General features: G+C 43.8%; 1 protein-coding gene across 13 annotated transcripts in view; it reads left to right on the top strand.

The window, feature by feature from the left end:
- MEF2A (myocyte enhancer factor 2A) overlaps positions 1–25,637 on the top strand; it is a 235,027-nt gene that overhangs the window by 150,182 nt on the left and 59,208 nt on the right. For 9 of the 13 annotated variants that reach the window (XM_068275126.1, XM_068275119.1, XM_068275118.1 and 6 more), the window contains 2 exons: positions 25,293–25,409; positions 25,477–25,614. In XM_068275126.1, the coding sequence (XP_068131227.1) occupies positions 25,293–25,409; positions 25,477–25,614 (255 nt within the window). The remainder of the gene's footprint in view (positions 1–25,292; positions 25,410–25,476; positions 25,615–25,637) is intronic. The other 4 variants (XM_068275128.1, XM_068275130.1, XM_068275127.1 and 1 more) reach the window with 2 other exon arrangements.

Genomic DNA, 25,637 nt, shown 5'->3' with positions numbered 1-25,637 from the left:
TGGCTCATTTTACTCTGGAAAAAATGTACTTCTTATTTGTATATGTTTGCACATATTTAAAATGGTACAGTTTTTCCCTGTATTGCCCCTTTAAATACATACATCCCTGTGTTGCTCCTCTGTAGGGTTAATTGATTTCCCCTCTGCTTCTGAGCTCTGAGCCAGTGGAGAATGAAGGAAGATAGTCTGTATGTATCCACAGCACAGTCCCTTCTTCTCTATTGTAAATCACTTTCACCTGGCGCTCTCAGATGACTGAGCGGGGCTGGCATGCTTAAACCATGACACAGATTGTTAGCGATTTTCAGAGAGCTGACAGCAAAGAAGGAAAAATAGGTTACTCTGTTGCCAGTTAATGTCATTATAAATGACCTGTTATTTTATACATGACAGGACGGTGAAAGTCCAGCACTGAATAGATTACCAGCTGCATTGTCAAGTGCTTGTTTTACGCCTGAAGGAGGCCAGTAAGGTTCAGTGTTTATGGATATTGGCCTTTCCAGTACTGCAACTACGGACTGGTATCTATGTGGAGTAGTTAGCACCTTAGCTTTTCTGCAGAAGCATTGTTGCATGAACTGGAGAATACCAATTGTACTTCATTGAAAGGCAAGTCATACTAATGCATATACTTATAGCAGGAAGTGTTGGGGCTGTGTCACCCAGGCACTCCCTCTAGAATGCTACAGGTGAAATCTACTCAGTAATTTGTAATTAGTAATAAGTAGTTTTTGACTTACCCCCAAGCAATGGCATCACTAGGGGGGTGCAGTAGGTGCGGACCACACCAGGTGTCACCTGCAGAGGTGGTGACACCAAGCTTCAAACTAAGGGAGAGTGGAGGTAAGGCTTTGTAAATATAGATCTGGCTAGTGTCTGAGGTTCTTCTCCCTCCTGTTTTTCTCCATTTTTGCTGCTCCATATTGACTGTTAACAGAGTTCAGAGGCAACCTGGGTCACCTTCAGTGGCGGACACAGCCAGCAGTGGGCCCCTGTGCAAAATTGTAATTGTGGGCCCCCTATGACCTGCGGCGCGCGTAAATGGGCGTGGCAATGACCGGATGAGGGCGGAGCTAACTGTAACTTAAAGCGAACCCGGGGTGAGGGTTTATTTCCTTTTAAACAATACTAGTTGCCTGGCGGCCCTGCTGATCTATTTGGCTGCAGTAATAAACTGAATTACACCAGCAACAAGCATGCAGCTAATCTTCTCAGTTCTGACAATATTGTCAGAAACCCCTGACCTGCTGCATGCTTGTTCAGGGTCTATGGTTGAAAGAATAAGAGGCAGAGGACCAGCACGGCAGCCAGGCAACTGGTATTGCTTAAAAGGAGAGAAATATGTCAGCCTCAATATTATTCTCACCTCAGGTTCCCTTGAAAAGTGCAACGCAAAGACAGTGGGCCCAAGTTTTGGTGACCCTTTCCCCAGAAAATTCACATAATTGTGCAGGTTTTCTCAAGAAAATACACATATATGCCCAGAAAATACGTGCAATCATGTCGGCAGATATGCCCAGAAAATACGTGCAATCATGTCGGCAGATATGCCCCGAAAATACGTGCAATCAAGTCGGCAGATATGCCCAGAAAATACATGCAATCAAGTCGGCAGATATGCCCAGAAAATACGTGCAAACAAGTCGGCAGATATGCCCAGAAAATACGTGCAATCATGTCGGCAGATATGCCCAGAAAATACATGCAATCATGTGGCAGACCTGCCCAGAACATACACCTGCTAATATAAATAAAACAAAAACATTTACTCACCTGCAGCAGCAGACCTCCTGTCCCAGCCTCCATCCGGCGCGCAGCTCCCATGGGTGGTTGGGTGGATAGGTAGCCAAGTGGGTGGGTGAGTGGGTGGGTGGGTAGGTAGCCTGGTGGGTGGGTGGGTAACTAGGTAGGTAGGTAGGTAGCCCGGTGGGTGGGTAGGTAGGTAGCCTGGTGGGTGGGTTGGTAACTAGCCCGGTAGGTAGCCGGGTGGGTGGTTAGGTAGGTAGCCTGGTGGGTGGGTAGGTAGGTAGCCTGGTGGGTGGGTTGGTAACTAGCCCGGTAGGTAGCCGGGTGGGTGGTTAGGTAGGTAGCCGGGTGGGTGGTTAGGTAGGTAGCCTGGTGGGTGGGTGGGTAGCCTGGTGGGTGGGTAGGTAGCCTGGTGGGTGGGTTGGTAACTAGCCCGGTAGGTAGCCGGGTGGGTGGTTAGGTAGGTAGCCTGGTGGGTGGGTAGGTAGGTAGCCTGGTGGGTGGGTTGGTAACTAGCCCGGTAGGTAGCCGGGTGGGTGGTTAGGTAGGTAGCCGGGTGGGTGGTTAGGTAGGTAGCCGGGTGGGTGGGTGGGTAGGTAGCCTGGTGGGTGGGTTGGTAACTAGCCCGGTAGGTAGCCGGGTGGGTGGTTAGGTAGGTAGCCGGGTGGGTGGTTAGGTAGGTAGCCGGGTGGGTAGGTAGGTAGGAAGCCTGGTGGGTGGGTAGCCGGGTGGGTGGGTAGGTAGGTAGCCGGGTGGGTGGTTAGGGAGGTAGCCGGGTGGGTAGGTAGGAAGCCTGGTGGGTGGGTAGGTAGCCGGGTGGGTAGGTAGGTAGCCGGGTGGGTAGGTAGGAAGCCTGGTGGGTGGGTAGGTAGCCTGGTGGGTGGGTAGCCTGGTGGGTGGGTAGGTAGCCTGGTGGGTGGGTTGGTAACTAGCCCGGTAGGTAGCCGGGTGGGTGGTTAGGTAGGTAGCCGGGTGGGTGGTTAGGTAGGTAGCCGGGTGGGTAGGTAGGTAGGTAGCCTGGTGGGTGGGTGGGTAGCCTGGTGGGTGGGTTGGTAACTAGCCCGGTAGGTAGCCGGGTGGGTGGTTAGGTAGGTAGCCGGGTGGGTGGTTAGGTAGGTAGCCGGGTGGGTAGGTAGGTAGGTAGCCGGGTGGGTAGGTAGCCGGGTGGGTAGGTAGCCGGGTGGGTGGTTAGGTAGTTGGGTGGGTGGTTAGGTAGGAAGCCTGGTGGGTGGGTAGGTAGCCGGGTGGGTAGGTAGCCGGGTGGGTGGTTAGATAGTTGGGTGGGTGGTTAGGTAGGAAGCCTGGTGGGTGGGTAGGTAGCCGGGTGGGTAGGTAGGTAGGAAGCCTGGTGGGTGGTTAGGTAGTCGGGTGGGTAGGTAGGAAGCCTGGTGGGTGGGTAGGTAGGTAGCCGGGTGGGTAGGTGGTTAGGTAGCCGGGTGGGTAGCTATCCGGGTGGGGGGGCCCGACTCCTATCCTCCCTCCCTCCCTTCCTTCCTCACCTCGGGGGGCCCCCTCCCGATATGCGCGGCGGGAGAGCGAGCGGCAAATGCAGGAAGTCTTCAGGGCTCTCCAGGCATCCGCTAGAGGCCCAGCCGCTGAGTCTCCAATATGTCTCCAACTGGAGACATATTGGAGACTAAGCGGCTGGGCCTCTAGCGGATGCCTGGAGAGCCCTGAAGACTTCCTGCATTTGCCGCTCGCTCGCTCGCTCTCCCGCCGCGCATATCGGGAGGGGGGCCCCCCGAGGTGAGGGAGGGAGGGAGGATAGGAATCGGGGGGCCCCCCGGGGAATAAAATAAAAAAAAAAAAAAAAAATACTTAATGGGCCCCTGAAGGAAACGGAACTTTAGGGGCCCTCGTGCGGCGGCACGGCCTGCACGGCCGTATGTCCGCCACTGGTCACCTTGACATCCTCCTATGCACCCCCTAGAAAAGGTCTCATCCAACCTCCCGCCCCCAATAGCAAGTGCATTCTGCATGGTATGGCTCCCCCACCCCATCCCCTATAGCAAAGTGTGGCCAGCATAACATTCCCCATCTCCTCTCTCCTCCTATAGCAAATAGGTTCAGTATAACCCTTCCAAACTCCATTGTCAACAAGTGTCAGTAACAATCAATATTACTACAAAAAAGTATTGTTTTTGTTTAGTTGTTTGGTGGCTTAAAAGGCATTTTATTGACAAGGATTCAAAATAACACCTAGGAGAAAAGATTAATTAAATAAGGGCCATTGTCTGCCCGCTTGTACAGCACCAACTACAAATTTTGGTGGTAGAAAGATAATGGTCTGGTGCTGCTTGCTTTGGTTTCAGCTAAGCCCCTGCATTGGATAGCTCATTCTTTTCATACTTCACTTCTGCCCACTATTCACACGCACAATACTGTGTATGCTTTATTTTACGTTTATTGGATTCACTACTAAATTCATGCTAGCTGTTTGGCCTTCACATATTGCTTTGGAAGAGTTAAGTGCTGGCTGAAGTGCAGTGTAATGTGAATAGAACATAAAGCTGTATATCCACATGAATACCCATCCATTCTTTCTTGTTGCCTGGTAACCGTTACAAGAGAGATACTTACCTTCAGCAAATGGCCCTTTGACGTCAGTCCTGTTTTTCTGTCAGAAGTTCAAGTGGATGTTTTCGGTCCTCAAGTTTTTCTAATAAATATTTGTTACAAATAGTTGTATTGTGTTACTGAACCAAGAAGATCAATTAAATCTTATTTCTACAGCTGTTGTGGGAGTAGTGAAATCTATGGCAAGGATGTTAACTGTCGGTTTTTATTTGGCAAAGAAATGGTGCACGCTATAGAAAGGCCTCCTCAGAACTCTTGCATGTGCCAGATTTTAGATCTTTTGATTACCGTATATACTCGCATATAAGCCGACCCGCATATAAGCCGACCCCCCCTCCTTTACCTAAAAAACAGTAAAAAAAATGATTGACCCCTATATAAGCCGGGGGAAGGAAATGCTGGCCGTCTTATTCCCCTAGTGTGTCCCAGTATAGCTAGTATAGTGCCCAGTATGGGTAGGTAGTGCCCCAGTATAGCTAGTATAGTGCCCCCGTATAGCTAGTATAGTGCCCAGTATAGCTAGTATAGTGCCCCAGTATAGCTAGTATAGTGCCCCAGTATAGCTAGTATAGTGCCCAGTATTGCTAGTAAAGTGCCCCAGTATAGCTAGTAAAGTGCCCCAGTATAGCTAGTAAAGTGCCCCAGTATAGCTAGTATAGTGCCCAGTATAGCTAGTATAGTGCCCAGTATCGCTAGTAAAGTGCCCCAGTATAGCTAGTATAGTGCCCCAGTATCGCTAGTATAGTGCCCAGTATAGCTAGTATAGTGCCCAGTATAGCTAGTATAGTGCCCAGTATAGCTAGTATAGTGCCCCAGTATAGCTAGTATAGTGCCCCAGTATAGCTAATATAGTGCCCCAGTATAGCTAGTATAGTGCCCCAGTATAGCTAGTATAGTGCCCCAGTATAGCTAGTATAGTGCCCCAGTATAGCTAGTATAGTGCCCCAGTATAGCTAGTATAGTGCCCCAGTATAGCTAGTATAGTGCCCCAGTATAGCTAGTATAGTGCCCCAGTATAGCTAGTATAGTGCCCCAGTATCGCTAGTATAGTGCCCAGTATCGCTAGTATAGTGCCCAGTATCGCTAGTATAGTGCCCCAGTATCGCTAGGTAGTGCCCAGTATAGCTAGTATAGTGCCCCCTTTCTCCCCTCTCCCCCGCGGCCGCCACTGCTATTACCTTAGCCAGCGCCGCTTCTTCTATTCCCCTCCTCTCCGGCTCCGTAGGACAGCAGCACTCTTCACGGCGGCTGCTGTGATGAGACAGAAAACAGCAGAGAGCGCGGCTTCCTGTAGCGGCGGTTGCTATGGGAATCGCTCTCTCGCTCTACTTCAACCGCCGTGAAGAGCGCTGCTGTGAATTATGGAGCCGGACAGGAGGGGAATAGAAGAAGCGGCGCCGGGTAAGACCACCCCACCACCACCACCAGCACCAGACTTGCATACAAGCCGACCCCCCAACTTTTGACCCACTTTTTGGGGGTCAAAAATTCGGCTTGTATGCGAGTATATACGGTATTAGGTGGTCCTGGATAAGCTGCACATCAGTTATTGTGCTCAGTTTCTTTAGGGCCTGTTCACACTAAAAATCGCCACGCACAAACGCAGTAAATATACGATTTTAGTGCATTTGCAATGCGATTCTGATGAGGGTATCTTTGCCTGGTTTCCACATAATTTACCTAAAAACGCAATGAAAATCGCATGCATTGTGTTTTTCCTGCGCTTCACAAATGCAAGCGCTGCAGTCACTGCCATTACGATTTTCTAAAATCACATCGCGCCACTGTGTGCAGCACCTCACGATGTGCTTTATTTGCATGAAGGCTTTGCGATTGAAAAATCGCACGCAGCCAGTGTGTACAGGCCCTTATGCATATGTGCTTTGCATTTGTATATGTGCACACGAAAGCAGAGGGAAAGCAAAATGACATAGGACAGCAGCACTGGTGATTTACACAAGCAAATATAGCCTGGAATTCAGAAACAAGTCAGGCTATTGCAGAAGTCAGAAAACATTAGACCATATGTCTAACATTTACAAATCATAGCAAATGCTAATTAAGCTTTAAATATACTTTCAAACTTTTTTGCCTCCCCCTCAGTGGATGCAGGATTATGCAAACTTTCTATGCAAATGTATGCTTCTTGAAAATGGACCAATCGAATCCCACCAGGAAGAAATTCAGTTTGTCCAGTTTCTAACCACTTCAACTTAACATATACCAGAAGTTGTGCTAAACTGCCAGAATTAAACAGCAGGAGGTCTCGCTATTCCACCATAGTGTAATGCCCCATGCTTTACTGGAAAGTTTGGTAGGGAGTTCCCTCACTGGCTAGGCATGGATGGGGAGGGGTTTGGCTTCTGGATGACTGACATTTAAAGTGAATGTTTACCAATTAAAAAATAGAAAAGTCAGATACTCACCTAAGGAGAGGGAAGGCTCGGTCCTAATGAGCCTTCCCTCTCCCGGTGCCCGGTCCCGCGCAGGATCCCCCGTAGCAGTATTCGACCAGTGCGGTCAAATACTGCCACTTCCGCAGCCGAAGGGATGTTTCGGAAGCCTTCGGGAGCACTCGGGCTCCCAAAGACGGGCCGCTTCATACTACGCATGCGCGATCGTCATCTATGACGCAATCGCGCGTGCGTAGTATGGAGCGGCCCGTCTTCGGAAGCCTGAGTGCTCCCGAAGTCCTCCGAAGTCCCTGTGGCGGCGGACGCGAACGGGGGAGCCAGCGCAGCACCGAGGGCACCGGGATAGGAGAGGAAAGGCTCATTAGGACCGAGCCTTCCCTCTCCTTAGGTGAGTATCTGACTTTTTTATATTTTACGCGGTACCCATTGGCTTTAAAGAGAGAATTTCTTTGAAAAAGCTGCATCAAATATGAAAATTGTGTGAGAAATGCCATAAGCCATTCAACAATAAGAAATTGGGTAGGGTATAATAGGGTCTTAAAGGACCAATATCTGACAGAACCAACAGGTTTTGGACTAGTCCATCTCCTCATGGGGGATTCTCATGTGCATGATCCACCGAGCGGATCAGTCAAAATCAGTCTTATCAGTCTGACGACAGCCTATACTCACGTGGAACTGTCGTCAGAACGATTGTCCCGCGGGCTGGTCTGACGACCCGTAGTTTGAAAAAATCTGGCGTGTGTACACGCTTTTAGACTTACCAACAGCTGTTCAGGAAATGCTTTTGTAAACAAAGAAAACCCTGAGAATCCCCCATGATGATATGGACTAGTCCAGAACCTGTTAGTTCTGTCAGATTTTAACTGCTTACTTTTCCACTGGAGTGGTCCTTTTAATGTATTTCTGTTAGAGTCCCTAAAGGCTTGTAAAATGTCTAAACCGTGTGTCTGTTTGGGGCATAGCGATCTGTCCGCTGTTGTCACATCAGTGGAAATCATTCAGCCTCATCTGGGAGTTTTATGTCTTTCTGCAGACTCATGAAATCCTTCTTCAAATGCCTTCCAGTGTATTAAAACAATTGGGCTAAATTGTGAATCTGTGCCATCCTCATTTATAGATCCTTTATTTATGCATGCTTGGCTGCACACTGAATCTGAATATGCTCTGAAGTACATAGCAGATTGGAGATTGTAAATGGTTAGCAGTGAATGCAAACTGATGAATTCCATTAAGAATGTATACATATATCCTGGGGTGTGCCAGTCGCTTGGCAGTGTGCTTAGCCTTGGAAAGAAATGACACTGGCTTCACTATTATTACAGTAGGTGAGCTTCTGTAGTTGCTTGTCTTGACACTGGTCCAATTGGATATTTATTTCCATTAATTATTATTTTTTTCTAATCGTTTGCAATGAGAAGATAATGCAGACACCCTGTTAATTGTTTCCTCATGCTGCACTGCTTCTCATCTGAATCTCACACAATGCTTCTCAATGGCTTTGCATGCAAAATGCAAAAAAAAATCACATTTATTGTACAGAGGAAGGAAAGCAGAAGGAAGTTGTCATATGTGCTAGACGCATACAAAACTTTGTGTAACATTTTAATGTTAAACTCAAACCTGTAGTGGAAATGTGATCTAAGTCTTAAAGGGAACCTGAAGTGAAAGGAATACAGAGGCTGCCATCTGTACTTTGTGTCACATGATCATTGTCAAATCAGACTTCCTGGTTGCATGCTTGTTCCAGGTCTGCTGTAGCTGAGAGATCATAATGCCATCCAGACTACAGTTATTTTGTAAAAGATAGGGGCCCTTATGCAATTCACTTTTTTTCCTACGTTTTCTCCTAGGTGATATTTTCACATTTTATCACTAGCATGCCCTTTATATAGACACTGAAGCGAGAATAAATCTTGCTGCAGTGCTTATATTCACCGCTACCCCCGCTATCCCGCGGCTAAACGGGAGTCCCTTACCTCCCAAATCCCCTTTGTTCTTTGCAGGGATCTCTTCCGCATTCAAGCAGGGCTAATGGCCGCAGCCCTGCCTCACGCGCGTCTGTCAGCACGTATCTCCGCCTCTCCCCCGCCCCTTACAGTCTTCCTTCGCTGAGAGGAGCGGGGGAGAGGCGGCGATGCGCCGCTGATAGACGGCGCTGAGAGGCAGGGCTGCAGCCGTTAGCCCTGCCTCAAGAGCAGCAAAATGTACAACCAAGTTGGTCGTTGATTTTGCAGGGGGGGATTTGGGGGTGAAGGGACAGCCTGTTCAGCCGCGGGATAGCGGCAGTTTAGCAGGGGCACACATGCCCCTGCTGAATATAAGCACTGAAGCGAGATGTATTGTCGCTTCAGTGTCTCTTTAAATAGAAACTGTGACCAAGAATTGAACTTCATCTCAATCAGTAGCTGATACCCTCTTTTACATGAGAAATCTATTCCTTTTCACAAACAGATCACCAGGGGGCTCTGTATGGCTGATATTGTGGTGAACCCCCCCCCCCCCCACAGGAAACTGTGCGGACCATGGTCCTGGAAGTTTCCTGTCTGTGAACCTCGTTGCATTGTGGGAAATAGCTGTTTACAGCTGTTTCCAAATGCCAAAAAAAGCAAGCAGCAGCTACTTCCAGTGACATCACCTGCCAGCAGTAAAAATGTCACCATATGATAAATGTCAGAATGTAAATCAGGAAAAGGAAAGATTTTACAATGGGCAAACACTGACTAAATAATTTATACAAAATTATTGTAAAAATGAAGCACTTTTTTATTACATTATTATCACTGGAGTTTCTCTTTGAGCCCCCAACAAGCAAGAAAAAACTCAGAATAATTGTGACAGTACTTCACCTTCTTTTCAATACTTTTTTTTAAATTGCAGAGTTTTAAAAAAGTTATTTTAAACAGAAGATGAAGTAGTATCTCCTAGGAGAAAACTTGGGAGAAAAAATGAATTGAATAAGGACCAGGGACTTCCATTCCCTCTCTTTTGGTTTCATCTTCACGCTGATGCTTGCGGGATGGTAAACGATGGCCGCAACGCTCATCATTAAGAGCTGACAATTCAAGTGACTGGGCAACGCCGTTACCGCTGTGTCCTGCAGTTTACAGTCATTTACGCAAATGTTGCTTTTTTATCCTTATTTTTCTCCGTCATTTGAGCTGACCCTGGAAAAACAACAGGTTTCTTCCAGGGTCATTTACACCCACTCCTCTGTGTCCTCCTGCAGGGGTGAGAGCCGCTGAAAACTGTTAAATGCTTTACTGCCTACTTGCAGAAAAGCAATTGACCAAGCAGCCACAGGCAGCCCATCAAGTGCCCGTGTAACCCAAGCCATAAAACTCATAGAAGACTTATTAAAGGATACGTTACGTTACGTGTTGTATTGAAGAAATCCTTAATGCTAGTTGTAATTGTTAAAACTTAATTTGCTTTTTTTTAAATGCTTTTTTGTAATTAGTTCTTTATCCGCCTGTTCTGTGTCTGAGTTGCCCCCTTGCCTGTCTCCTGGAGTAAGTTATAAGCTGGGTAAGATAAGTTTTGAGTGACAGCAACTTGTGGGGGTCTCTATCCTCTTCTCTCCAACCACATGTCATACCCAGCTCTACACCTAATCTCCAGTAATACCACACGGACATTGGTCTTCAGAGCAGAGCTAATCATGGGTTTGTGGTGATAATTCATGACGAGAGCATCACTGGATTACTCAAGAAGTTCATTTCACACTTTACTTTAGAAGAGAAAGGTGGCAAAATATTTTTCTGCATGAATCCATAGATGTATTTGTTTTCTAATTCAGCTGATAACAGTTTGTGTAAAACAGCTGTTTGCTCATTTTAAATACCATCACTTAGGGCTAGTTCACACTGGGGGCGATCAACAAAGCGCTAGTGCAGTGTCACCCTGTGAGGGTAGAAGAAGTTTTGACCCTTGATGGTTACCTGTAACCTCCAAGTCTCTGTGAATGAGAGAGACCAGGAGCCCAATGGTACAGTATCGTTAGACAAAGGGATGTAAGCATATGTGTGTAAGTATTGTACTCACAAGGGTGGGTTGCAAAAGTTGCAACCACCATCTGAGCCTGCGGGAATATAACCGTCCCTGCTCTGTATTTCCCAGGTCTGTTGGCGCAGATGCTGGTCGGTCGCTCTACTGGATTAGCTGTGAGAACTAATGGTCTTTGTGACTAAAAACTAGTATAGACTATACTAAAAAAAAACACTGGTGGAGGTGCCCTTGATACTACTAGATGGTGTATATATGAGAAGTGTAATTTCTTACCTTTTCAGAAGGACAAACTGGAAAAAGTAATGTTTATTTATGCATGGTAGACAATACATTTCACAAGGCTCTGCCCGCTTCCTCAGGTCAGTACAAGTGCCTGAAGAACTTTTGGTCATGAATGTGAGCGCCAGAAAATAGCTATGAACACCTTACAAGACTGTTCTCACAGTAGATTTTAATTTTTTAGAAAATCAAAATCTTGCTGCATGTACCATTCTTTTCCAGAACAATTCTGCGTAAGGAAATGTGCAAAAATGTACATTCCTTTAAAAATAGTTTTGGAAATTTCATGAAATGAAATTTTGTGAAATGGCAATCATTGCGTTTTGCAGTGTAAACTAAGCTTTATATAGATATTTTTAGTGACATAATGTTAAACAGTGGTCTTACTACAGTATTGTTTATTTGGAATATCCAAGACTTTGGAAAAGTGACTGTGCCTACTAACACAGTGGATGATAATTTCTGGTACGGTCTATCACCTCAGGCTCAGCTGACATAGGAAATAGATGGGAACACCTCAAGGTAAAATCCCCTGTGTGGAATTTTGGTTTTATAAAATTACTAATCTTCAGTGGTAGCAGTTGTGAGTCAAAAGCAATCTTTAGAACCTCTGGCCTATTTACAGAAGACACTACCCTTCTGCTAAGACAGCAGACAATGGGACAGAACCACAGTAATTTGCTGTAGCTAGCATGAGCTATGTGACATGTATCATAACAGCCCCTCACAAACTATAGGTAGCTAATTTGATGTCAGCTGCTGCCTCAGTCTGGCTCCTGTAGAACTGGTCATTAGCAAGCTGTCCAAACATTCCGAGGCCCTTGTTATGTTTGAGAGACATGGACATCCTCTGTGTGCATGAAACTGGGTGAAAATATTCTCTATTTTTCCTTCAACACAATATACAATTCAAAATAAGGGGCATAGAACTAATTTGTCTACTTACCGTTATTTCTTGTTTCAGTTTTGCATTATGGTTTTTCAGTGTTTCTACTGCAATCTCTTTGACCATGTATACTCCTGAGTTTCTGCTTATGCAGTCACTAACCTTGATTAGTCCAGTGGACACGCTAACAAATTAGGGTTTCTCAATATAGTGAATTGTTATAGGCACTATTAATCTGTCTTTGCACGGTCTTGAGAAAGCCAAGTGGGCGAAAATGATCATCGACAATCCTTGTATTTTTGTCACTGTTTGATTGCTACTGGAATTTTATATGAAGATTCATTAACCACTTGAGGACCACAGTCTTAAACCCCCCCCCCCCCTAGTGACCAGGGTATTTTTTTTACTATTAAGGCCACTGCAGCTTTAAGGGCTAGCTGCAGGGCCATACAACTCAGCACACAAGTGATTTCTCTCCCCCCCCCTTTTCTGCCCACTAACAGAGCTTCCTGTTGGTGGGCTATGATCGCTCCCACAATGTTTTTGTTTTTTTTATAAATATTTATTTATTTTTATAACAAATGTCCCTATTTTAATTTTTTTTATCCCTCCCGCCCCTCACCAGCTAATCAGTGCGATCGGCTGTCATAGGCTTCAGCCTATGACAGCGGATCGCTTATTTGCCGCCCAGTAAATAGACGGCGGTTTGGCTGTCTAACAGTCTCCGCTGGGAGACTGATGACAGAGCGGAGCTCCGACATTCGAGCAGAGATGCGCACTCATCGGCGGGCGCAATCTCTTGCAAAACCCTGCTCCAGGGCTTCATGTTAATTGACATGAAGCGGTCCTGGGGCTGCCGCCACGTTCACGCCAATTGGCGTTACGCGGACGGCAAGAGGTTAAAGAGTGTTGTTCCTGATTTTTCTATTCTCCATGTAACACGATATTAAGTCTATTCTTTCACCTGGAAGTTGCACCGTCTGATGCTTGAACCTTGTTATGGTATAGCAAGTAATCATTGGTGTGTATCAAGCTTTTGGTCTTCTCTGGATATTTATACTATTAATTTATTATCTTAAAGGTCTACATTTACTGTGTCTTATTCTTAGAGGGTGCATTGACGTTTCTGGTTGTCTATTCATGTTTCTATTATCTTGATTGGTCTCAGGTGGAGCAACCATTATCACTACTGGCAATGGTGGCTCCAGCTTCAGATTTTTTGAGAAGGCACAGTGGCTAGCTGGTGGGCCGACTGTGGCACATGACAGGACATATCTACACCCAGCAATAATCTATTATAGTATGTAAAGTATGTTCAACAGATATGACATGCCATGCACCCTTGTAGACAATTAGCAGGGAAGGGGCTGGGGAAGAGTTACAGTGGCCACAACTGGCCAATACAGCAAAGGAACACATTGTGAGCCAAATGACCTGCAAGGCAGCAATGAATGGGCTGGGAAGTGGCAGTGCAGCAGCATTATTTATCTTCTCCTTGGCCACAGTCAGAGCCAGATTAAGATGGCCTATGGAAGAGCAGTGAATTTCCAGCCTCCCTGTTTTTGGGTTCAACTGTGCTCAAGCAAGTTGGAAGACCTCGGTCCAATGGACTGCAGTTCATTATAATGCCACAGGGACAGTCTGACTTTTATCTGCAGGCCACGGCAATGTTGGCAGAGAGCTTCATGGTGCCTGGATAGGGTAATGGTAAGGCCGCTGCCTTTGATGCAGGATTTGAGCCTTTGACCAGGGTTTGAATCCTGGCTCAAACAAGTATGTAAAACAGTAAGGAGTCATTGGGCAAGGCTCTACTATTGATCCTAGGAAGGAGTGCTTATACCGCATCAATTGGATAGGTAATGGCTTCTGCTGTACTATGTAGTTATAGTTTAAGTAAGTGTAGCTGGTGGAGGCAGCTGAGGTTAGTGTTGCTGCAGAGGTTAGTGTACCTGGTGGGGGCAGCAGGGGTTAGTGTAGCTTAGATAGCGACAGCTTGGGGAAGAAGCTCCACAAATCCCGTCTTATGGTCAGAAAAATACTGTACTTTATTTGTGGCATTCCAGTAAGGTTTAAATATCCCAAGATCAAAGCTTTATCTGTGTTTATTGTTACTCTGTATTTATAACGCACCACATTCTGTGATGCTGTCAAGAATAAAATACAGACAGTAGTGGAACATGCATGTAAATAGGGTACTGTGGTAATTTCGGCAATGGGGACACTGGCTAGCAGATATTGGGGAATGGGTAGTACAATAGTAGAAAATTGTAATTCTTACCAATATTTTACTATTGCTAAACCTAATCATTTCTCACTTAAACTCTTGCTCTATCATTGCCTCACTGTAGGTATTTTCACACATCCCTTCACATTATTTTCCTTTCCATTCTACAAATAATCCATATTTTAGACGTAAAATATACACAGAGGCCTCCAGCATCTGCGAATAAGTTTACTGAAAGTACAGAAAACACTGTGGCTCTGAAGCTCTGGTGACCTTTCTGTGATGTCCCCAGAGTGAGGGGGAAGTCTGTTATCAACTGTTGTCTTTCTCAGGCCTGTGAGAAATCCAGGCATGACCTGTCTCCCACAGTCCTCCCTGTCCTTGTCAGCTGATTACAACATTCCACTACCCAACTATCCTCTGCTTTATTATTCCATGCTTTTGTTTTAATGATGAAAGTTCATGAGAGGTAAAGATAAAGGGTAGTAAATTGTACAGATTGCCCCCTAACATTATTCACAGAACTGATAATCGGGTGTTCTCTAGGGTACATCGAGCTACTAAACGTGTATTCCATTATCATCTGATGGAGATTTGCTGTAGCATGTGTTGCTGCAAAATCAAATTATGAAAATGGGTAATGAAATGGAAGAAACGCAAACCTATCAAATTACCCCCCCACCACCACCACCACACTACCACCACCACACCACCACCACCACCACTATATTGCAAAAACACCTGGAGACAAATATACTGAAAAACGAAATAATGAGATGTTATCTGCCAGGATGAGTCTGCAAGGTACAGCTTACGAGTGGCAAGGATCAGCAAATTAGTCAAGATGATCTAAAACCAAAAATAATGATATTGCAGGAAGTTATGTGAAGGGTGAGCTAGAATCTGAATATTCCACGAGCTCAGCAAGCTATGTCAAGTTGATTCACTCCACTACTCGTTCAACAAATGTCAAAAAGTCACGATAGTCAAAAGGACCCATGTTTCTCCAGCCGATTTCAAAGCCTAAACGCTCACCACTATTCAACACAGGAGAGTCACTTATGCCCAAGTCTAGGTCCACACTCGCGCTGAGTGTGAATGGTCTGAATGGTCACAACTTATCCAATATACCATCAGCTGTATCTGTCCACTCCAGTCAGGTCTCCATTGGTGTCCATCAGACAGCCATAGGAGTCCATAGTGGACATGTCTATTTGCTGTGAGGTGTAGGACGGGACTTTGCGTTCCATCACTGTGAAGGACACAATGGATGGGTTCAAAACTGATATGTCTGAATGGAACCATTGATTTGACCTTTGGTCTCCGTTGTGAAAAACTGGAGTATGCTGGAGCACTCCCCTACAGCTGTAAGGAGAGGACAGGCCGGCAGTCAATGCTGTGGTATGTCTGCTCCACTGCATTCTGCATGGCAGGGGAGGCGATTCTGTCTTGGATAACTGCGATGAAACTTACAGATCCAATTGTCTCCGTAGTTTCTAGGGTGAAAATGTAGTTTTATGTATTCATTTTTTAAACTGTTAAAAAAAAACGGACTAGCTGTATATAGGTAAAAAAAAATTGTCAGTCCTCCTGATCAGGCTGCATCTGCAATGACTACCGACAGAGGTGTGCAGAGCCCCAAGCTGTATAAAGCAATGAGAAACATTTATATTTTTTTTTTATTAAATTACTGATTCCCCATGTGTTAGTCATAAATGCTAGTGGAACTTTAACTCTGTCAGTTTTGTGAACAATTGACTAACATTAAAGAATATTATAAAATGTATAAAACAGATGATGAGTAACATTACTGAGGCCTCTTTTCCCTGAGCAGCTGAAGGCAGTGAAATCACCGCTTGTCAGCTGCTCCTGTCCACTTACCGTCCGGTAACGCCACCACGTTTCAAATGAATGCTGCCTCTCTGCTGCATGTAACTACAGCCAAATGGTGCTTGTGGCTGGCAGCAGGGCGACTGGGCTACTTGACAAAGGAGCAGTTTAGCCGTGGAAAAGAGGCCTAAGGGCACTTTTATTTGACAGTGGCTGCATTACAAAAGTAGATCTGTACATTTGTTTAGCATTCTTACCTGTACAGTCAAGTTGTTTAAGGTGGAATGTATGAGGCAGGGAACACACTTGACTGTTTTCGTGCGTGTTTTCTGCACAGAAAAACTGAGAACTCATGTTAATCAATGTGCTAGTGCACACTTACTGTGTTGATCGCACGCAGAAAAAAAACTGACATTCTGCATCCTGATTCTGCACATTTTGGCAGTTTTCTCTATCATTTACATCACCTGCTGGGAAAAACGTGCGCGTTTTCCTGCATGGAAACACACTTGGTGTGCAGAAAAAGTATGCAGAAAAATGCGCGCGGAAAACTGAAAGTCAAGTGTGTTCCCTGCCTAAGGGTTAGATTGCCTTACAGTTAGAAAGTTCACTTAAAGCAAACCTGAAGCAGGAAAAAAACACCTTCTGATATAATGAATTGTATGTGTAGTATGGATAATGAATTGAACATTAGTAGCACAGAAAAGAGTCTCATATTTTTACTTTCATTTAGATAGCTATTTTTATAACATTGCATCATTCTGTCACAGTTGCAATTTTAAAACCACAATCTGGGCTTGAGTCACAAAACGGTGCTAACTGTTAGCACGGATTTTTGTGCATTTCATCATGTTTTTGCACGAACAACCGAGTTTCGCGTGAAAAAACAGGTCATCGCGCACAAAAATTTGCGTTCATGCGATAACACAAATTTTTACGGGTTAACATTCGCGCAATAAGGCGAATTTATTGCGCGACCGTTAAAACACCCAAAAAATTGCGTTAACGCGCGAATGCAAATTTTTGTGCGCGATAACCATGATCACGCAAAATTTTGCGCAAAGCACTTTTCACAGCGTGCTAACAGTTAGCACCTTTTAAACTATAAAACAAAGCAGAAATAATGACCCTTTGAACTTTCCTGCAGTAAAACCTTTAGCTGTCTCTCACAGTTTCTTGGCTGTTTAAGGGCTTGTTCACACTGTGAGCATTTTTAATAATTTTTAATTTTTAAGTGCTGGCAATTTTAAAAATCGCTTTGAAATCGCTTCTGCAATGTTGCTCTATGTGAGTGTTCTTACATGAGCGATGCGCTTTCTTTCCAAACGCAAACGGCTCCTGCGCCATTTCCTGAGCATTTGTGCTTCAGTGCAGGGTATAGGGAAATCGCAAAGCAATTGCAAAAGCGCTTTGAAAAGCAATTTCCCCAGCACTTTTAGGAATAAATACATTGTATTTATTCTGTTCCAGGTCAAACCGTTAACTTCCTGAGTGTCATCAGGAAGAAAAAACAATCGCTGGACAAAAGCTCTTAGAAAAGTGCTTAACAAAGCACAAATCGCTCTAAAAGCGCAAGGAAAAGCGCTTCAACCACTTAATGACAACCAGACTTATAAAAACGTCCTACTAGAATTTCTTAACTGCTCCAAGACGTTGTGCGCGTGCACGTGAGATGAGTGAGAAAAAAAAAACATAATAGAAAAAATACACCTTTTTTTCCAAATAATATATTGTCACCATACTTTGTACTAGGGACATAATTAAAATGTTGTGATAACCAGAACACATAGGCAGATAAAATGTGTGGGTTTTATGTACAGTAGCAGTGTTTATATTAAAACTATAGGTGATGAAATTGGAGAAATAGTGTGTTTTTTCATTTTTTTCCTTGTTTTTCCCTTTAAAGTGCATAGAAAATAAAGTAATTACTGAAAACAAATATTAACCCCAAAAAGCCTAATTGGTGGTGAAAAAAACAAGATATGGATCATTTCATTGTGATTAGTAGTGATTAAGCTATTGGCAAATGAAAGGGATGAGCACTGAAAGGTGAAAATCGCTCTTGTCCGATAGGGTAAAAACCACTTGGGGGTGAAGTGGTTAAAGAAAGAGCGCTCACAAAAGCGATCAGCACTTGCGATTGTGCTGGTGATTTTTAATGTGAACAAGGCCTTCAGAAAACAGGATTGTAATTGCCCCAATTTGGAACAATTTGGAAGCTCTTTTGCATAGATAACTGAAATTTCTTAACTCTTCATGTACTGGAAAACAATATGAGACTTTATTTTTGCTACTAATGTTCTATTTCTTATTTCTTAGCTGTACTACACATACAATTCATTATCTCATAAGGTTATTTTTGCTTCAGGTTTGTTTTACTTTAAAGTAAAAAAAAGACATGAAAAAGTCCACAAAATCTTAAAGGAAAGTTGTTGTTTTTTTGTTTGCTTTTTTAGCTACTCATAATTTACATTACAGTTCAAAAAAAACCCTGAAATCTGTGTATAATAAATTGATTCTTCATGCAAATGAAGCTGACAAATTGATACAGCTGACATGTGCAGACTCACATACAGAAGTGTAATATTACAGATCAAGCCCAAGCGAGACATATAATAGCTTCACTGAACTGCTAAGACAGTCACAATGTGCTTGGCATTAAGTGGGGCTGCCAGCATGGTGGGGGTTAACAATAACAAGCAGATAAAGTGACCACAGATTACAGACAGCCCAGGAAGGTTTTGGAGGAGAGTAACATCCGACCTTCAAAGGCCTAGAACAACAGCTCCATGTATGGCCGTGTCCGTGCTCTTGCCCACCTGATTGGCCGGGCCCTGCTCGGAGCAGTGACAGGTGCTAGAGAAAGCTACACCTGTTTCTTCATGTGCTGATCTAGCGAGGTTTGGGAGACACAGAACACATGCCAAAGTAATGTGAGATGAACTTGCTCAACATTTTAGCTAATGATCACCTCTAACCTGCCACAAATTAACCAATTACAGTGTCTCATTACCAAACATTTAAGCGTGTTCTGCAGGAAATAAATGCAGTGGGTATGTTATCATTCATATATATATTAAGGCTTAGTTTACGCTAACTTTTGTAAAATGTTTAAAATCTCAAGTCCGTACAGAGTTTGTATGCATTTGTCAAGGTATTTTAGCTTTTTGAAAAAAATGGAGATAAACCCCTTGTTTACTGATTTCCGGGATAAACACCTAACGTACCCCCACTGTTGTTAGTGTATTGGACATCCTTTGCACTCGCGTATTATTGTTTTATGTTACTGAAACAATGCGTGCCTTTTTAACTCAGACTCCCTCTAATGTAACACCCTAAAATGCTCCTCATGTATTCTGGCACATTGAGATTAATGGGAATTTCACACAAATTCATTTCAAGGACTTTATAACTACACTTTAGGGTGCTTGAAAGGCATTTGTGTAAGCTAGGACCAAACCCAGATAGTGAAGCAACGTTGGGGTTGCTGATCAAAGAGAAAAATGTAGAGTAACGTTTAGGGGGTTAGAGTCGGAGTGGAGGCGCCGGGGCAAATGTTGGGTACCTGAGGTCAGAGTTGGTGGTTTCTTAAATTGAGGCGTTGGAGTTGTAGTCAGATGGTTTCTGCGCTGACTTCACTGTCCTGGTAAAGTTATGTATGCACATTAGATTTGCCATGCCCAAAGCAATGCTTGTGCTTGCCTTAGATAGAATTCTACAGTCTTTACAGTTACGCACACGCACGCACGCACGCACACACACACACACACACACAAACACACGTTTTATCCAAGGGCACAATGATTATCATCGTAACCACTGATGCAATGCAAGCGTAGTGCATGCCGTATTTTGATTATATTTGGGTTAAATTCAATGGGAGCATTAGAAAATCACGTACCAGACGTGCTTTGCAATGGGTCGCAAAGTGTCTGTAATATCCAAAATCGTGGAAGTCCTTGATTTTTTCTGGATAAATTGCCATGTAACTCTGCAGCCACTGATGCAATCACTCCCAAAATGCTGCAAGCAGTGATTTGCTATTACTCTGCGACTGCAATGCTGCATAGGGATCCACTGGTATTGCGCTTTGCAGATCGCCCGTGAGTGCTACAAAATCGCTCCCAGTGGGCCCCGGGCCATATGCCATTTTCTTGCAATATCCCGGTTTTGTTTTTTTTTTCTTTGGAACAGAATCGGTGTAAAATGCACACATAAGAATTGAACCGAAATGCACAGAAAACCGCTCAGTATAGATTAGAAAACTAGTAGAAAAAAAAAAGACATCTTTTTGAAGTCTTTACAGATACTAATTATACAAGATAAAAACCATAATTAAACTACACCGGCTACATATGTGAGATTGTATGAGGTTATTTAGTGTTGGTTCTGTTATTGCCTCAGGTGTCATGGTGAGCCGACAGGCAGAATTGTGCATACCATGTATGTAAAGATTCCTGGTATACATACAGTGATTGCTGTGCCTATTTCAGAAGATTAGGCTGTCCTGCTGTTGGTATACACAGAATGGGTGAGGCCTCTGATGGGTGATTATCTGGCCTGTGACTCGACAGATGAGTCAAAGCAGGCCTGGAAATTCCCTGGTCAAGCCCTGTATATTGCCTGTGTGTGATGAATACACTTGTGGCATGACATCTAGTATTGCACTACACATACTTCAGCTTCAGAAAATGGCACATTCTAAGACTTTACAGTGAACTCTATTCTGTACAGCGGTGAAAATATAAAACAGGGTGCTAGCAATGCTAGCCAGCAATCAGCCACAGAGTCATCCCATTAAGTGTACAAAAGAACCACAGCTAAGTAATTTTGGCCCATATGCAATTTACTTTCTCTCCCAGGAAATCATTTTTCATCTTCTGTTTATTTTTATTGATTGATAAAGTACCAGCATATTCCGGGGCTCGGTACAAAGCAAGAAAGAAACATGGGGTACAAAATAATACAGACAATGGTATACACCAACATACGAAATACAGAGTTGGTACAAAATACAGAATTGGTAATTACAGTGACAAAATAATATAAATGTGTGGCAAATGCCAAGACCTAAAAGGCTGAGGGAGAGCCCTGCCCTTGTGAGCATACAATCTAAAGGAATAGGGGGGGGGGGGGGGGGGGGGGAAAGAGGTGGAGTAGTATACAATATTCATACCTAGAGGCAGTGTGTTTCAGGTTATCTTGCAGGAAGTTACAACTTGGCCAGAGGTCAAAAGGTCAAGATGGGTACTGGCCTAAGGTAGAGCGTATGCTTGACAGTAAAAAAGGAGTTTTGAAGGCATGTTTGAAGATATCAGGGGTTGGAGAGTGACGGAGGTATAGTGGCAGGGTATTCCAGAGGACAAAAGAAGGTCATGTGCAGAATGCGGTTCGGTTAGTATCTGGAAACCAGTGAGGAGATGTATACTGGAGAGAGATTGTGGAGAGCTTTGTAATTGGTAGCCAATGAAGAGCTTGACAGAGAGGAGCAGCAGAGGAAGAGGAAGAAGACAGATGAATGAGTTGAGCAGCCGACTTCAGTACAGATTGGAGAGGTGCCAGTCTGTTAGCTGGTAGTCCCCAAAGTAGTATGTTTAACATAACTATGTAGTATGTAGTAGTATGTTTAACATAACTTTTCAGCAATCTTTAACTGAAAAACTGCCAAAACTTCGGTGAAAAAGTACTTTCACTGCCACCGCCTGTACTAAACATTTGCAGCTGCTTGCAGGTGCCCGCAAGTCCATAGGACCAATTGACAGGCATTGAACACAGTGCTGTCAACTGCTCATCAGGTATGGTCGGAAAATTCCGCGGAATTATTAATTCTCCGCTATGACCCCAAAAAAATCTCTCTCCCTCCCTCCCTCTCTTGAACCCAGGACACAGTGGGTAGTAGGTATCTGTCTTACCCTCTAGACCATGAACCACACTACATGCTAAAGCTCGCCTAGCATAAACCATACTACCATTATGATCAATTCAATAGAAAAAGTAGCATGAATAAGGATTTGTACTTTTTGAAAAGCATGCTTATATTCCATAGCTGGGATTTGAACCCAGGACACAGTGGGTAGTAGGTATCTGTCTTACCCTCTAGACCATGAACCACACTACATGCTAAAGCTCGCCTAGCATAAACCATACTGCCATTATGATCAATTCAATAGAAAAAGTAGCATGAATAAGGATTTGTACTTTTTGAAAAGCATGCTTATATTCCATAGCTGGGATTTGAACCCAGGACACAGTGGGTAGTAGGTATCTGTCTTACCCTCTAGACCATGAACCACACTAAGCATGCTTATATACCATAGCATATCTATTGAATTGATCATAATGGTAGTATGGTACATGCTACGCCAGCTTTAGCATGTAGAGGTGGGACAAGGTCCTTCAGCACCCAAGGCTGAGACAGCAAAGTGCGCCCCCCCATCCCTCCCACCCCAGCCGTCACACACTGATTGCTATTACACTAAGAGGTGCCCCAGGGCCCCCAACACCTTAATCTCTACTTATCTGGCTTGCAGTCACTGCCATGTATCACCTTTTCTTATTTCTTTCTGCTTCAAACACAATTGGGAATGACAGATGAATGAATTGTGCACCCCCTCCTACACTGCGCCCTGAGGCTGGAGCCTCTCCAGCCTCTGCCTCGGCCCGGCCCTGATGTGTGGTTGATGGTCTAGGGGGTAAGACAGATACCTACTACACACTGCATCCTGGGTTCAAATCCCAGCTATGGTATATAAGCATGCTTTTCAAAAAGTACAAATCCTTAATCATGCTACTTTTTCTATTGAATTGATCATAATGGTAGTATGGTTTATGCTAGGCCTGCTTTAGCATGTAGTGTGGGTCATGGTCTAGAGGGTAAGACAGATACCTACTACCCACTGTGTCCTGGGTTCAAATCCCAGCTATGGTATATAAGCTGTTTTGAAAATCTGCAATTTCCTACTTAATGATATAAGAGGATGGATGGATGAGGAGGAGGAGGAGGAGGAATTTTAAAATTTTTCCGACGGAATTCCGTATACGTCGGAATTCCGCGGAACAGCTCCGGTATACTGTCGGAATGAAACGGTAGCGGAATTTCGGTATGACGGTATGCGGAATTGTCCCGGAAATGGAAATGGGCTCTTCCGACCATGCCTGCTGCTCATGTGAAACAACCTTTATAGTGAATGACAGCCTTGTTGTAAAGTGATATATAGTGATCAAGCAACCAAAACATTGTGAAGTCAGAATTGATATTTCAGGCAGCGTAGCTTTATTCATTTTATTAATAGATATATAGTGATTGGGATAAAGTCCTTTCAACAGGGAGGGCAAAAAAACCCCATTAATTTGAATAGGGTAGTCCACTACACCCAAAAGAGCATTTGACGATAGAGGATACTATAGATTTCAAGAACACCACAAGGGTGTACAGTCTGGCTTTGAGTAATGAACATATATTTCTAGGAAACACTAGTTTGTTTTGGGGTGTGCTCTTCACCAGGACTTTGTCACCAGGACTTTGTATTAAAATGATTTTATAAGTGATATAACGCATCTGTGCCAACCACATACAACCATACACCATCCTACTGGCCACACCAGGATATGTGCTGCTGCTATGGGGAGTATGTTCATTACTCCAAGTCATTAATAGTGCATTTTACTCTGAAAGAAAGCTACGTTTTATATGTATGTATTTTATATATTACAGTTTTTTTGCGATAGTTGTCCTCTAAACTGGCAACTAAATGGCTAGTTACAGACCTGTACTCAAGTGACCAAAACTTTTAAAATCAAGATTAAAGTAATGTTGAGAAACTATATATCTGCTTTTACAGAACCATAAGGTTCTAGTGACTAGTGAACAATTATGAGTCAATGTCATTTTTGCGAAGTAGCATAGTTGTCTATTATATTTGCAAAGGATCAGACTATTCTCCCAGTAACAACCACAGCCTTCTACATATAGCCATTATACTGTGCACGCGTAGCTGGAACTGTGATGATGAGAAATGTGTGGTAACCTATAGCAACAATGTCATTTCCCCTGTCATCACAACATAGCCATCCAAATATGTAAAGGCGGTGCATCTAGTATCCTGTAGGGTGCTGCCCTTTGAAGATTGGGCCAAGCCTGCCTTGCTGTGTGCTTGGACAGTGCTGGCTACAATTCTACTAGTGTTGGCTTTAGTAGGTTAAACTCATCATGTCGGTGTATGAAAAAAGGAAAATATCCACCTCTGAAAAAACTTCTCCAGCAAAAACAGTTATTCTAGATTTAGTTGTAAGCTACCTATAAATTGTGTGTGTATTCTTGATATGTTGCCTTGCATATAAGTGAATTACTGTTACATTACTTATAATCTAAAGCTCTGTACACACGCTTACTCACAGTCATCGTAAATCGAGGGATCCCCGACGGTTAGCAATGACTGACCAATAATGAAACATGTTTGAATTCAACGTTAGCACAACAATGGTCTGTCGATCGCAACATTAGTGGAAGTGCTAAAATGAGGACCTGGAAGTGCGTAACTAGCCACACATGAGTAGTTCGAATGGTACAATCGTTTATCATTCTATACAAATGACTAACACCGATTATCGGTCGCCATGATGGGTCTAGAAGATGGACAATATTTGCCCTCTTTTACCATTGCTGGGGCACTTTTTTTTTTTTAACGATTTTCGGCTGCCCCGTTGTTCCTCAGAGGTTTTGGGTGATGGCTGTCAAGTGTGTGTACAGAGCTTAAAACTTGGATGAATGACTTTTGCTTCTGCCTGTGCTGCAGCCGCCTGCTCTAACACCTGTGTCACATCTACTACAGTGCTATGCCAACTTGAGCACTTGTTTGGACAAAAGTTCATACCAGCCGTGAGGAGGAACATTAGCTTCATTGTCTTATGTACCTCTTGTCAGTGGCTATAGGATAATAGTTTGTCAAATTTACTATTTTTAGCACTTTTATACTTGCTAGGTGTAGATATGATGAGAAACCCTCTCCTCTGAGAATGGCCAATGTCCCACATGAGCAGAAACTTCTGTGACATTAGTATGATTGGTTTTCTCAAAATTAACCTTTGGTCTTGAAAAATTGGATCACACGACCCATTAATTTCAAGAATCTGAGGTTGTAGGGTTACAGGATGCTTCAGCACTAGCAGAGGCAAAAGTGGGGCATAGAAAGTCATTTTACTAAAATTTACTATTGTTCGCCTCTATCCAGAACTAATTTTGTTCTGGAGGTGCTTATTTGAGAGCAGCACCAGACTCGACATTCTCAGTTAGTGCAGTATGCGTGTGAATTTTCCAATTGTGTTTCAGACTCTCAAAAAGAAAGGCTTAGATGGTTGTGAGAGCCCAGATGCTGAGAGATACTTTGAGGAGGACACATTCAGCAAACTAAATGAAGATAATGATTTTGTTTTCAAGCGAGACACTGTAAGTATTGTTCACCCCCTTCCCTTACTTGTATGTGTTGATCCTTTTTATTGACTTCACTGTCTAGGCTCTGAACAAGAAGGAACACAGAGGCTGTGACAGCCCGGATCCCGATGGCTCGTATGTCCTCACACCCCACACCGAGGAAAAGTACAAAAAAATTAACGAGGAGTTTGATAATATGATGCGCAATCATAAAATCTCTGTGAGTACAAGAGCTTTTTCTAG

This window comes from Hyperolius riggenbachi, chromosome 3, assembly GCF_040937935.1.
Source record: "Hyperolius riggenbachi isolate aHypRig1 chromosome 3, aHypRig1.pri, whole genome shotgun sequence".
Classification (NCBI taxonomy): Eukaryota; Metazoa; Chordata; class Amphibia; order Anura; family Hyperoliidae; genus Hyperolius; species Hyperolius riggenbachi.
The sequence above is the reverse complement of the archived record's forward strand: the minus strand, read 5'-3'. Positions and strand labels throughout refer to the sequence as shown.